Source organism: Panthera pardus, unplaced genomic scaffold, assembly GCF_024362965.1.
Source record: "Panthera pardus isolate Hobbes unplaced genomic scaffold, ASM2436296v1 HiC_scaffold_13, whole genome shotgun sequence".
NCBI lineage: Eukaryota > Metazoa > Chordata > Mammalia > Carnivora > Felidae > Panthera > Panthera pardus.
The window spans coordinates 113,889,831-113,905,567 of record NW_026526688.1 but is presented as its reverse complement, the minus strand read 5'-3'; the positions used below and the strand labels follow the sequence as shown (position 1 = coordinate 113,905,567).

Below are 15,737 nucleotides of genomic sequence, written 5' to 3'. Positions count from 1 at the left end.
TGTCTTTTCACTTTACTCCCTTCATCAGCTATCACATGTACCCTCAAGGCTATAATTTTTACCTGACTTATGTCCTCAATTCTTTTCCAGGATTCAGTGCTGCATTCCCAACTGCTCACCAGATGTCTAAGCCAAGATATCCCATCATCAGCTCAAACTCCTCTTTCTCAAACCAAACTTCTCAGTTTCTACTGCAAGCCACTCAGGACTCCCGACCTCCCTATTTTTTTTTTAACGTTTATTTTTGAGACAGAGAGAGACAGAGCATGAATGGGGGGAGGGTCAGAGAGAGAGGGAGATACAGAATCAGAAGCAAGCTCCAGGTTCTGAGCTGTCAGCACAGAGCCCGACGCAGGGCTCGAACTCACGGACTATGAGATCACGACCTGAGCCGAAGTCGGACGCTCTAACCGACTAAGCCACCGAGGCGCCCCCTGACCTCCCTATTTTTGTTAAACACACCACTATTCCTCCATCTCTAAAAGTTCAGTGTTATGTTTGATTTGGCAAGTGAAATCTAGTGCCAAGTCCCAGAGATTTCATTCTCCACAAAATCCTTTGAATGTATCTTTCCATGTTTGTTTCTAGCACCCTTATTCCTGGAAAACAAGAATGGTCTACAAGCCTCTGGCCTTCCCTCACTGTATTTCATCCTGCATACTTTTGTCAGATTATGTGTCCTAAAGCACATTTCTGAACATATTCCTCAGCCCAAAACCCATCAAGGGGTCAATGAAAAAGTCATTATAGGTTAATAATCCTCCATGATAAAAAAGCTGTTAGAGGTTTCAGGGGATGAGGCCAATATTACTTAACCTGCTGATTAATGGAACATTATCTGCCTCTTGATATAATGAAGAAGGGAGTATACTACACCTTCATAAGAGATTATTTCTAAAAATGGAACCAGAACCTAATCAACTGCTAAATGGGACTTGCAGTTTACAAGAAATACAGAAGACAGGGGAACAAGTCAGACAGTACCTCGAAGTCATTAGATCAATCCAAAAGGTTGGGCATTCTATATACAGGTCAAATGTGGGAAAATTGATGACACAAAAACAATTTTTTTTAAAAAAAGGAAGATGACTGGAGAGTAAAAGACTGAAGAGTTACAGCAATTAAATGCCAATTGGGTTTTGGGTCTTGATCCAAACAAAACACCTATTAAAGAGATGTTTGAAACTGGTAGAGAAATTTGAATATTGAATGGGTATGATAATAAGAAATTATTGCTAATTTTATTAGGGTTGATAATAAAGCGATGGTTATATTTCAGAAAGACCCTATCAGAGATTCATTCATATTTTAGTATTTGTGGATGCAATAACATGGTATCTAAGTTTTGCTTTAAAAACATTGCTTTTAATTTTTATTTATTTTTGAGAGACAGTGACAGAGTGTGAGCCAGGGAGGGGCAGAGAGAGAGAGAGAGAGACAGAATCCGAAGCAGGCTCCAGGCTCTGAGCTGTCAGTACAGACCCAGACGCGGGGCTCAAGTCCACGAACCATGAGATCATGACCTGAGCCGAAGTCGGAAGCTTAACCAACTGAGCCACCCAGGCGCCTCGTATCTAGGTTTTGCTTTTAAGTACATCAGCCACAAAACAAAACAAAAACATGAGGGAAAGGATTCATGAAACAAGATTAGCAATTGATAATTCTTGAAGTTGGATGATGGTTCTAGGGCAGTTTATGGTACCATTTTATTTTCTTCTTTTTTTTTCCTTTTTCTTTTTGAGTATGTTTGAAAATTCCCCAAAGAAGTAGTTATATAATTTTTAAAAACTTTTTAAGCGACCCTTCAGATCCCTATCAAATAAAGTGTTAACTTCTGACTGTGTCCAAAGTCTTCTATGATCTGCTTTTAACTTTCCTTTTCCGTTTTCTCCCCTTCTCGCCCCTGCCTGATTCCCGGACCTCCAGTCAGCCTTGAACACCAGCTGTTCTCAGAGGTCCCTTCACTGCTGTCACTTCTGTATCTCTGCTTCTGCCATTCTTTCTACTGAACAAACACCATTAATTATCACTTGACTTGAAATAATTATAGCACCCCTTTTTGAAACCTCTTATCTGGCAACTTGAGGTATGGAGTTATTTGGAAAAAAAAAACAAAACAACCTAGTAGAAATTTGAGTTTCTGAAAGAAATGTTATTCCCAATACAAATGTTAGTCCAGAAAGCATCCTGTCTCCACCTATCTACAATCTCACTATCATCACAACCAGTCATTGATGGCTTCTCTTAGTGACTTCTCTTCCCTAAGCTTTGCTTGACCCTCTTCTGGAGATGTTTTCTGTTTTGAACGCCTAAAGCACTGTGACTCTCTTAAAAACTCAGCTTGCCATCCTAGATATAAGATTTGTGCTTCATACTAAGCTATCAGGGCCCCTAAGGGCAAGAAGAGTGGTGTACAGGGAGATATAACAAATAATGCCTTTGGAGGCTTTAATATGTACTAACACATGACCTTTGGCCGGTCGCTTACCCTGTCTGACCCTCAGCTTCTACATCTGCAGGATGGGACAAACAATAATTACCTCATATGGGAGCTGCAGGAAGTAATTAAAAGAACATGTGCTCTGTAAATATTATTTCCTTCTGCTCTTCTCTTCCTAATTCAAAGGTAGTCTTGTACCTTACACATGGTAAGTATCAATAAATACATTATCATATTTCCTGCAACAGAGGTCTCTAAGAAGATATCAGGGCCAAAATTAGTATTTCCTAACTAGCCTATGAATAATCAAAAAGTCATAGATATCTGTACGGCTTACATGCTACCAATTAATGTTTATGAGGATATATTTGATTGCAGCTAGAAATTGTGTTTTGGGAACTCACTATAATTTCTTATCTGTTGACCATGACTCTAGTTCACAGAGTAAATACTAATAGCAAGAGGAATAAAACAACTTTGCAGTCTCTTGATGAGACTCTACTCAATGAAAGTTTTTTTCTCACATCTCAAACATGGACAGATGTTTTTGGCTCCTGCCTGTGACCCCCAACTTTTAGAAAGAATGTTCTATTTTTTATTCTCCCCACATTTTCAATACTGAGTCATTCCTAACACCATGGCACATTGCTTTGAAAACCACCAGGCCACTAAAATTACTGAGTAACCTCATGGTTGGAAACCCAGTGACTAGAGTTCACACAGCTGACTACTCCTCTTTTTGCTTTTCTAGCATAGCCTTCTCCTGGGTCTTCCACTGCTGATGGGAGTTTCTGTGTAGGAGACCTTTCTTTTCCTCCCCCTCTCTATATTTCATAACTAACCCTTCCCCCACCCATGACTTCTCTTACCCTCTATACACACTTTCTGGGCATCTCTCTCATTTCCACAACTTCAGCTACTGCTTGTCAACTGTACATCCAGCTGTGGCTTCTCCCCAGGACTATGCCGACTGCCTACTCTACATTTCTTCTGGAGACACACTGTTCTCATCTGGGATAGTCACACCCACCACTAAGACTGGTTAGTTTTCTTTAAGTAAATTGCATTCATTTCATTCAGGTTCTTGATGGCCCAAATTGAGACTGTATTAATTAGATAAGGAGGCTTTCCTCCAGGTAGATGCAGCCCCATGCCAGAGCTCATAGCTTGGTAAGTGAAGCCTGTGCTGAATTTCACACCTTCCCTGTCCCTTTGCTGACCAGCCTTGCACTGTACATAACCTACATGAATGTAAATGGTGGCCCTGAGTTTACTGCAAGGAGTAACATTTCTTTCAGAAGCTCAAAACTCCACTATGTTTATTTTTTTCCAAATAGCTCCTCAGTTCAGGTTGCCAGGTAAGAGATATCAAGGAAAGTATGTCATAACTGTTCTTACTAAATGATACTTGATATTTACCTAACTATATCAATTAAGGATGTAAGTATATACAGATATAAGCTATTTGGAGTACAGTGGAGTCTTTCATATAATTTTTTTTAAATGTCTATTTATTTTGAAAGAGAGTGCATGCATGTGCACTAGCATGGGAGGGGCAGAAGGAAGAGAGAGAGACAGAGACAGAGACAGAGAATCCCAAGCAGGCTCCAGGCTGTCAGTACAGAGCCTGACAGATGGCTGGATCCCATGAATCATGACCTGAACTGAAATCAAGAGTTGGATGCTTAACTGACTGAGCTACCCAGGCACCCCTCTTTCATGTCATTAATAAATTACTTAATCAAATACCAAAAAATCTAAAATGCTAAGATTTTTATAATTATTCTCTTTATCATATAACCACCACATAAAATATAAATAATGGGGAATGATAGTAATTTTTGAGATCTAGCATGATTTATTTTGGATAGGATACATTACTAGTTTAACATGACAGTTCTATGTATTGACCAAAACAAAGACTTTCTGTACACACACGCACACGCACGCACACAGACACATGCTTTTCAAATTTCTTGGAGAATGTACATGTCCTCCCCCTGCCCCCAAGTGAGACTATATGGATCTGAAAAAGGCTGGACTGAAACACAAACATGAAATATGGGAATTGCTAAAGTGTTAGGTTAGAAAGAGCTTAGTATATAATTAAAAACATATGAACAGAAAGTTAAATATTGTCCCCAAATATAGTATTTTATTTGGGAATAATTCCTTAGAAGGCACACACATTTTGATTCTTGTAAATTTTAGTAAAATATTGTGAAATTGCAATGACAACGTCAGAACAACAACAAAAAAAAAAGCAAAAAGGGATTTGGGGGGAAAAAGGCTATGTGACATCTACTTCTTTTCAAGTGCATTTGAAAAAATACAAATGGAAGCCACACGCCTTCATGTGCAGTTGTCTGATGGTATTTGCTTGTGGTTTTCTCTTACATTTTTTTCTCACTGAGTAATACAGAATTACAACATACACGCTGCTTTAGTCCTCCAAATTCCTAAGGGAATTATATCTCCTTTATGTTCACATGCAACTCCAAAGGGGAGTTATGAGGAGGGCTTTGAAATTCTAAAACTTTTATGCAAAAGAAATGCCCTTAGTATAGAAGGGGTACCTTTCACTTAATACAATGGTTCCACTATTTCATTACTCTGTACTAAATATACTGATGGAGCTATTTGGGGCAAAGAAAAGGCCACTGTATCTTTATAATGTGTATAAGATGGAAGCCTGAGAAGGCTTTTTAAAATGAGTTTCTATAATTTCTATTAAATTATTTATTAGTGGAAGAATATTATTGTTTAAGAAATGTGACATTAAACACAACCACCATAAACCACTTTCCATAACTGTCTTGATTATTAAAAATCAAAGATAAGCCTTGAACCCTACAAATAAATGGTTAAAAACTCAAATAGTACATCATATGTATGACCCTGGGTTAGGGCTATCAGTTTATTTTCACCAAATATTAAATATCAATATAAGTATACTACTATAATGAAAGAAACTCTCCAAATCAAGTAGAAGTGAGATATTAAAATTAACAAATGTTCAGTAAAATCTCAGAGCTTAGAAACCTCAGAAGCCTGTTTTAAATGGCATTACTGATGACACATGGTATTACTGATGGGGCATTTAGAATCACGAAAAGCTGATCATTTTTTCTCTTCTTCAGCTTTCTTTCCTCTTGCATATACCATTGCATATAAACTCTTGCATATACCATTCATAGCTCAACAACATTTCTTGAACTACTACTGTGTACCAGGAACTAAGTAAGGTGTTAAGGAGGATACCAAAGATGAAAGAAAGTATAGGGGGTGCCTGGGTGGCTCAGTGGGTTAAGCGTCCGACTGTTAATTTTGGCTCAGGTCATGATCTCACGGTTTGTGAGATGGAGCCCCACGTCAGGCTCTGTGCTGACAGCACAGAGCCTGCTTGGGATTCTCTCTCTCTCTGCCCCTTCCACCCCCCCCTCCCAAAATAAATAAACTTAAAAAAAAAAGAATAAAGCATTGCTCTGCCCTTGAAGACTAAAAAGCTAGTAATCAAGAGAGAAGGGATGTTTACAAATGACAATAGAAACAGGAAAAAATACAATACAAGGAGGAAATTAATATTTACTAAGTGCCTGTCATGTACAAAGCACTCCATATGTACAAAGCACTCCATTAAGAGTTATACATATATTATCTTATTTTAATCTTCACACTATCTGTTGAGATAAGACATTATTAACTCTGCTTTACAGATGGGTGAAATGAGACTGAGAGTGATTGAGTAACTTGCCCAAGGTCATAGTTTACAAGCGAAAAACTAGGGTTTGACCTGAAATCTATCTGGTTTTGTTGTCTATGCCCTCTCTAGTGTAAAGCAAAAAAAAAAAAAAAAAAAAAAAAAAAAAAAATCTGTACTCATAAAGTACTGTGGGGATTCAACAAAAGGGAGAGTAGATATCTTGATGGAAGAAGTGGCATGTAAATATGAAAGGTGACCGGGGCACCTGGGTAGCTCAGTCGGGTAAGCGCCTGACTTCAGCTCAGGTCATGATCTCACAGTTCACAAGTTCGAGACCCACATCGGGCTCTGTGCTGACAGCTCAGTAGCCTGGAGCCTATTTAGGGTTCTGTGCCTCCCTCTCTCTGCCCCTCCCATGCTCATGCTCACTGTCTCTCTCTCTCTCTCAAAAATAAATAAACATTTAAAAAATTTAAATATGAAAGGTGATCGTAACTGAATGTATGGAAACGGAGTATGGCTAAGAGGTAACTGGGAAACAATTTGAGAAAAGACTATTCTAAGAAAAGACAAATGAAGAAAAATAGATTTGAAGAGAAATAAATAAATAGCTTCATTTGGCTTAGATGAAGCATAGTGTTCAGAGAATGAATGAAAAATTAGTGGGAGATTGGGTTAGAAAAAGCCAGATCAAGGGATTGAAATATCAGGCAAGTAACTAGATTTTGTTGAACTCTAAATGGTAATCATGTTGAGATTTAAAGTTTTGGGGTCAGAAGAATGACATCATCAGAACCAAGATGGAAAAACTTTATCCAGCAGACATATATGGGATAATATTGGTTGATGCTATCTATGCTCCGTCCCAACCCTCGCTATCTCTACTACAGAAACAGGAAAAAGCTAAATGCTCACTTTACTGACTCGCCTTCCTTGTAGCAATGCTTGACCAGGCAAGCAACAGTCATGTCCTGACAGTGTGCAGAACAGCAATGGGGAAGTCAGGACCAAAAAAAATAGAAATGTGAAATTCTGTCAGGTAGGCAATGAGCTAGAGAGTTGGTTCTGTCAGCCATTACCAATGTCAGACAGAACCAAGGTTCTGTCAGCTCTCAGTGCATAGAGCATGAATACCATGATTTTCATATCAAGTAGTAGAGAGGGAAGGACAAGGAGGGCCTGGAGTGAAAAGAGTCATGTAGACAGGGAATACAGACATGGGGAGCCAGGAAAGGACTCAGTTATCAGAATAGGACTGCCTGAATCTGGGCAAAACTCAATTATTAGAAAGAAGGCATGGCATCAGGATTACACTCAGACCAATGGGACACCTGCATTTTGGAAAACAGTCTTCTTAACTGCCTCATGTTTAAGGTCCCCACTACATCTGCGGATTACCAGATGTATAGGTGCAGGGCAGGACTTGCAGGTGGGATTGAACTCGTCCTCAGAATGGCGGGGTGGGTCTGTGAGAATTGACAGAAGTTCAATATTCCCCTTGACTACTAATATTAAAAGAACTGCCAAAAGAACAGAGATTGCCTCTGTCTTGTTCACCACAATTTCATAGCCTTATTGCTGTGCCTTGTACATAGGAGCTAAATAAATACTTGAGGTATTGACTTACACTGTGTTCATACGAATTAATGAACAAATAGTAGGGTGACCTTCGTTTCAACAGATTAATTTTGCCCCACCTCCCAAACGATTCTCATGACCTCTAGTTTGAAATGCAAAACCTCATCTGTCTTTTTTCGAATTTCCTTTCCTCCTTTCTTCCCTTACTTAACTCTTGTCACTTGTTATTATTTCTCTTCTTACCCAGCCATTTTTTTCCCAGTCTCTGTGCCATTGTTTACTCCATCCCTTTCTTTTTCCTCTCCAAGGATTTGATTTCCTTTGATACAGTGGATTCACAGCAGCATCCTCGCCATTTGTTTCCCTGCCTCTTCTCCCATCTTAACTACAGGTGATAGAATTGCCTTTTTTTTTTCTTTCTAATACCCTTTCACCATCTCATTTTCCATGTGAAGAACCATTTGTTCACCATTTACCATTTAGGTAAATGCAAAGACTCACCTCTCTTCCCTAAGGCCTATTTTCATATTCAGTTTCATACTCTCACTGCGACAGGGTTCACTGCCGTTTAGCTGTCTAGTCTTTGCAATTTTTCGACAACATAAGCTAAATCCATGTAAGCCATCTTCAGCTTTAGGAAGATGATCAGAAGAACTCCCTGAAGAATAGACATTTTCCCTTTTTACCACCGGTCTACAAAATAAAACCTCATTAATCTGGAAGTCCTTACTAAACAATGAGTGATACCAAAGAAGCAGAATGGAGCCTCTCACTCTCTAAGGAAGAGATTTGCAGTGAAATATACTGTGAATAAGATGACGTGGGAATGTTCAACCTATGCAGAACACTCTACTGACATAAACATTTGCACATGAATAACAAGTTACCAATTATAATTCTGTCCAAATACTTTGGTGAACTTTAAAGGATGTGCAATCTCTCAACTCAAACATTGGCAGCTCTTTTTTTGGAAGTTGGTTATTTGGAAATCTGATTGTATCTTCCCACAGGAATCCTAATAAAATATGGTTTATTTTCTCAGCTCAATTCCCAAAAGCCTATTGCTAATGCACACACACACACACACACACACACACACACACACACACACATTCTTATTGTACAATAGAAATAGGATTAGTAATAATGTCTTAATGGAAAATCCACTGTAAGTTGGGATTTGGGATTTTAGAAATGTACCTCTCACAATGCTATCCAGTCAGAAGGGGGTATGAATTTTCAGTGGAGTAGGTAGCCCAGCTAAGAGTCATCCCCTGGGTGACACAGTTATGACTCAGAATGGGTCAGAAACTTGGATTTGAGGACTAGTTAAGGGAATTTGCTTGGAGGAATCTTGTTTAGGTAGCAAATTTTCTTCTCCTTAACTAGTTGCAAAAGGAGATGGGGAGAGAAAGTAAAGAAAAAGTTTTCGATGTTTATGCTGTTCCCTTTCCCCACAGTTAACAATATGTGCTAAGAAGAAGCCACAGAGATAAGGGAGGAGCAGAATTAGCAAGGAAAGAATGTAGGCACATTAGTTGTATTGAAACATAGATATAAAAAATAAGTTATAGAGAATTTTAGCTCATCCATCTTAAAAAATAAGGGAAATTAAGTAGATATTTCAAGAAAAAATGATTATCATTTTAAGTCACAAAAGATGAAGGGAAGAAAAGAGAAGACATATTCCAAATTATTGTTTTAATGTTTATTTATTTTTGAGATAAAGAGTGGGGGAGGGGCAGAGAGAGAGGCAGACAAAGGATCAGAAGTAGGCCCTGTGTTGGTGGCAGAGGGCCCGATGCGGGGCTTGAACTCATGAACCATGAGATTATGACCTGAGCCGAAGTCAGGCACTTATCTGACTGAGCCACCCAGGCGCCCCATACCCCAAATTATAAGCTCCTGTACACATTGTATATACCATATGTGAATATTATTTTTAGTGAGCCAAAAAAACAGAACAGGAACATTTCAAGAGAAATCTGATCAATTAAAGAAACCTTTCAACCACTTAAAAACCCATTTAAAAATTTCCTAATTTAGATTTTAAATGTACATTGCTTGCTTACTCACTGTATGTACATTATAGATATGTATTAAACAGATTTAGTGTATAGTTTATATAAATTTACTCAAGGAAAAAGTGAAATCATGGTAAGATGGTAATGTAAGATATAACTGTATAAAATACTGTAACTGTACTGCACATATTGATAATCCCATTTACTACATCATTTTTAAGTGTTCGTATTTTTAGATAGATAAAATTTGTTCTTGGACGTAAAAGCCTATTTAATTTCTACTTTTTGCAGAAGAAATTTCCCAAGAGTAGATTAGAGGCTGGGAAAGTAATACATTACAATAGGTAATAGGGAAAATAAAAATACAGATGGAAAGGAGCCAGTGTATAAAAATACACCTATAATTTATAAAAATCTCAGAGCAAATTAAATAATCATTAAGCACTAAATGAAAAACTTCATTAAGAGTTATTTAATTTAAAATCTAAAATTGGAAGTTTCTTTTGAAAATTGTTATGATAAGGAGTAGAGTTAAGAGGTAAGTCAAACTTGTCCTTGGGGACATAGCAACAAAACTCTTTGCCTATTTTTTGTGCCATGGAAAGACAATGTGAGCTATTTCCTGGCTTTGCATTTCCCCTCATACTTATTCTTCCTAAATCTGTGGCTTTCCTTTTGCTGTGACAAGAGGGAGACATTTTGAACAAAATGATCATGTGATTTGAGCGTCCACTGAAGGAAAACTGATAGTCAAGATGAAAGAAAACCAGAACAGGTCACCATTTAAAAATGCCAGGGCACCTGGGTGGCTCAGTCGATTTGAGTGTCTGACTTCAGCTCAGGTCATGATCTCAAAGTCTGTGAGTTCTAGCCCCATGTGGAGCTCTGTGCTGACAACTCAGAGTCTGGAGCCTGCTTCAGATTCTGTGTCTCCCTCTCTCTCTGCCCCTTCCCCACTCGCGCTCTCTCTCTCTCTCTCTCTCTCTCTCTTTAAAAAAAAAAAAAAACCATTAAAAAAATGCCAATTCTATCTTCCTTAAAAGTTTCCAGAATTTTCAAGTACAGGCAGTTAGATAGACCTTACTTTTTTAAGTGCTGTGATATATTTTCAAATCTTGAGGGTACCTGAGTGGCTCAGTCGGTTAAGTGTCCAACTTGATTTCAAGCAGGTAACAATCTCAAGGTGGTGGGATCAAGCCCCACCCATGTCAGGCTCCAGGCTCAGCTTAGAGTCTGCTTAAGATTCTCTCTCTCTCCCTCTGCCCCTCTCCCCCACTCACACACTCTCTCTCTCTCTCTCTCAAAAAAATCTTGGTTACAGTGATACATGATGTTCTCCCCATTCTTGGCTTCCTGCGCTGGTTTACCATCTTTCTTCTGTTCATTAACTGTGGCTGCACACTCAAGATTTATTATGATCATGTTCTTCTTCTGATAGCCATTTTCTTTAACATGAACTAATATGCTTTCAATGCTGTCTTTTTGTCCAATTATCCAAGTCCTCACACCTGTGTCTGAATTTTCCCCTTTTTGTTTTGTCTATAGGACTCCTTCACTTGTAGCAACTCTTTGTTGTAGCAGATGTCGGTGCCAACCTTCACCACTGCCTTCCTCAAAGACAGTGTAAGGATACAGGACTCACATGTCCCTACGGCTTCCTGCATTCCTCTAGCAGCTGGAGCGTGCTGGACCTTCTGAGACAGGCCAGAAGAGCCAGGGAGTTAACACTCAGCCATGATTCTCAACAGTGAAGGAAGGGAAATTAGTGGATAAATCCATCAATTTCCTGACCTTTCAGTGGGCAATTCTGAGGCAAGCTCTACAGTCTCCCACAGCATCCTCAGCAATACATCTGTTTTCTGGTCGTCTTGCCACTCCTGTGTCATTTCCCCCACTCATTCACAATGCTTCCTGGGATTGTCTCCTACATAAATTACTTATACCCAAATCCTTATCTAAAAGACAGCTTTAGGTTAGGTAGAAGTGATCCGGGCTAAGAAAGAGGTCCTGTTAATACTTAAAATGTGTTAAAGATTATAATAACCTCAAAACCAGCACTCCAACTTATTTTATTCTGTTAGCTTGCCTTTTAGTCTTCTCTTGAGAGCTGAGTGCTACAGGGGTATAAGGTTTTTACAGACACACTTGACTTCTGCCCCCAGTTTTATGGTGTCACTCCAGGTGAGTCATGTATCTCTTCTGATTCTGTGTGAGTCTGTGTGTATATATGTGTATATACACATATATATGTATGCACGTATGTGTGTGCATATAATACACACACACACACACACACACAAGTAAAATAGTACTTTCCAGGGATGTTGTAGCATTAAATAAAATAAAGCATGCAAACTACCTTTTACTTTGTCTTCATCCCATTATAATGTAGTAGTTTCAAATTTCGGAAATAAGCTACAACTTTCTTTCATGGGTTTTTTTCCCTCCAATAATTGAGCTAACTTAGAAAATAAGAGTGAAAATCACAAATAATGAGAGTATTCTCTGATAGGAACATAAATTAACTACATGGCAAAGTTTTTCTCATGAAGATATTACAGAATGGACTGCTCTACTAAAGTACGTGGGGTTTTTTGTTTGCTTTGTTAGACATTCCTTATACACGGAGCTCATAAAAACTATAAATAATATTCTCATGGTCTATTATGACAACTAGCCCACAATACACAATTTGGATATTGAATAACAGAGCTGTCAGGAAAATTGTTTGTGTACAAAACAATCTAAGGCAGAAATAGCATTTGGTATATCAAAGGGAAAGAGTCGTAAGAGGAACTCAATAAATAGCTATGTTATGTATGGGTATTATGGTGTTAAAGGTAAAACATTAATAATGGCATTCCCTTCTCGATAGCTTCCTGCACACCACAATCAGTATTAATATCAAGTTTATTGTTTTTTTACTGATTCTTCATTTCTGACAATTCCCGTCTTTTGTACTTTTATCTCCCTACACATTCCTCCCCTTCCTAAAATTTCCTCATTTTCTCCAATATGATTTATAGCTCAAAAGATTTTCTGTTGACTGCATGCACATTTAAATATAAATCATGTCTTCAGCCGTTCGTTTATATTGAAAATGTAGATAGAATTCAATATCTGTGTGTAATGAATCAAAAGTAGCTGGTATGATCACAGTCTAAATAATCAGAGTCTGTGTGGATTTACAGCAACATTATTAGTACATGATTAATCAGTACCTAACGCAAACCAGTTCATACCCGACATTTACTAAGTCATTTTATCTTACATTAAAGTCCTGTGGCACTGTTTCAGATCAGTTAAGAGTTTTGCTTTGTATGATAGTACATTGTTAAACTTGCCATCTGGTCCAACAGCTGATGTGGCTCACACAACCCTGGAGAGGCCCCAGAGCTTTACTCCTGGGAAATATTTGGTCTACTGCGTGGTGTCATGATTACTGGTTCATAGCTTTTTTTAATAGCCTTTGAAATGAATTGCAGAAAAATCTCCACACTGAGGAAATCCTAAATTGAAATTAATTTATTAGGAAAGAATTCACTTACCTGAGGACCAGGTTGGCCCTGAAATTGAAAAGAAAAAAAAGAAAAAAGGAAGGTAATTACAAAATTGTTTTTAAAGAGAATAATTTCACAACCAAAACTTAAACTAGTTCCAAAAATCTTTTCCAAATATTTTAATACCTAACTGCTGACAAATTTTACTTTGTGGTTTTAAAAAATCATATTATATCTTAATATTTTTATTGTATGCTATTTATCTAAAATCTTGCTATTATGGTCTATGTTAATTGAAAAATTACTTAAGAGTTTTAGTATGCTCTAGAAAATTGGAGAAAAAGAAGGCAAAAGATGAACTACATTATCATAATGAATGTGGTACTTGAGGGGAGGGCTTCTAGCCCAGACTATTACTATGAGCTACAGGTTCAAATAGCACAGTGACAAGAAAAAAAGAGGCAGATATTTTTAGAATTCCCTGAGTCTTTGGATTTCTCATTGTTTCAATAATACTTTAAGTCAATTTTAAAAATAAACACCTATCTTTTACTCTGTATAATCCAACCTAAGGGCATTATAAAAGAATATGAGAGGTCTTAGGCTCAATTAAAGTGCATCATAACTCCTCACTCAGTCAATAGATCATGTAACCACGTGATAATCTAATTCAGTTTGAATGTCACTTTCTTGTTGTTTAAGCTGAAAAAAATTTCAAAGCAGCATGACTGTAAATCCTTCTCAAGAAAAATCACCTGTGAATAAAAGTATTGATTATACCTCACCTTCTTAAAATCTCTAATTGGGTTTCATGTAAGATGGGATGAAAGAAAAAGTACACGTAGAGTTAGGGAATCTTTAAAAATAAATTAATAAGGTACAATCTCATTGTGCCAGCTGTATGTCACTAGGTATCAATACAGAAAAGCATGGAACTAATAACAAATTTCAGAGAACACTCTCCCTTTCTCTCCTTCTTTCTCTCTTACCCTCTTTCTCTCTCATCCCCTCTCCAGGCTTGGAATTTCTCTAGGCACGTGTTTGCTAACTGGAGATTAAACAGATGACTTTCAAGATCTTTGTCTGAAAACGGGGTTAGCCAGGTTTTATCTAATCAAACCAGGGAAGAGAACTAAACCAGTTACACTGGATGTTACTCACCCACTCCTGTACCCTAGTGGTGGAGAGGGAAAAAAGAATAACATTCATTTATTCCTGAGTACCAGGCACTTTTGGATATGCTATTCCGTTTATTCCTTATAACTGCACTGCATTTTACAAATGAAGAAACTGAGGCTCATAGAAATAAGCTAACAGTCGCACAAGCTATAGATGGAAAAGCCAGAATTTAAACCCAAATCTGATTCCAATGTCCATGCATTTTCCACCAGGTCATTCCGCCTTCCGGCAAAGTTTAAACTCTCATTTGTATACAAACTTGCTCAGATCAACAGTGGTATCAGAACATTCTTCAAGTGAGTGGATGCTCTAAACCTCTCAACAACTCCTGCACTACAAGGCACTGTGTGAATCTCTGCTTCTAGATACAGACCTAGGACCAGCAGGAACCCAGCCTATTAACTAATACTTGTACATAAACCAAGCCAACCACGGTTCGCGAGGGTAGTAGGCAACCCTAAAATCAGATCTACACATGGGGAACCTACAAAGGCAGGGCTCTCCACCTACATGTAGATCTTCCCAGATTCATGGAATGGATGAAATTACAATATGTGCTCACTCTCACCTGCACTCTGCCTCTCTGGATGCTTTAAGCTTCTGACCTTTCTGAAGTTTTCAACTAATGCAAACTCAGAAATGTGAACATGCATCCTTTAAAGAACTTCAGAATACATTACATCTTCTACATTTTTTTCCTGAAAACTAAAAGGTAAGATTGTCTAAAATCAGAAATGATTTTTTCAAGAGTAACATTTAGCATCATTGCTGAGATTGTTTGTTTCCTATGATTGTTCTACAGATGACAGACTTTTCCTGTCTATTTTTAAAATGTGGCATTTCTGCCATTACACAGAACAAATGATTTTAATGCAATGTATGCATACATTTATATGTTACTATATACAAATATTCATTGTGTTCTGGATTTTATGTTAGTGGTAGTGAAAAAAAATAAATGACAGTAAAATTTAACAGTGGACTTTGGGGCAGCTGGGTGGTTCAGTCAGTTAAGCGTCTAACTTGATTTCAGCTCAGGTCATGATCTCACTGTTTGTGGGATGAAACCCCACATTGGGCTCTGCACTGTCAGCATGGAGCTTGCTTGGGATTCTCTCTCTCCTCTCTTTCTGTCCCTCCTCACCACTCACGCTTGCTCGCGCTCTCTCTCTCTCAAAAAATAAATAAGTAAACATTTTTTAAAAAGTTGACTTTTACAAAAGCATTGAAAATTATATAGTACCAGGAAACTCAGACGACTCTAATGTATGATAATAAATTTCAAATGTTTACGGCGTGCATGTGTGCATACA

General features: G+C 37.9%; 1 protein-coding gene across 1 annotated transcript in view; it reads right to left on the bottom strand.

Moving 5' to 3' along the window:
* COL25A1 (collagen type XXV alpha 1 chain) overlaps nucleotides 1-15,737 on the bottom strand; it is a 472,824-nt gene that overhangs the window by 173,875 nt on the left and 283,212 nt on the right. The window contains exon 5 of the mRNA XM_019417196.2: nucleotides 13,294-13,311. Coding sequence (XP_019272741.1) covers nucleotides 13,294-13,311 — 18 coding nt within the window. The remainder of the gene's footprint in view (nucleotides 1-13,293; nucleotides 13,312-15,737) is intronic.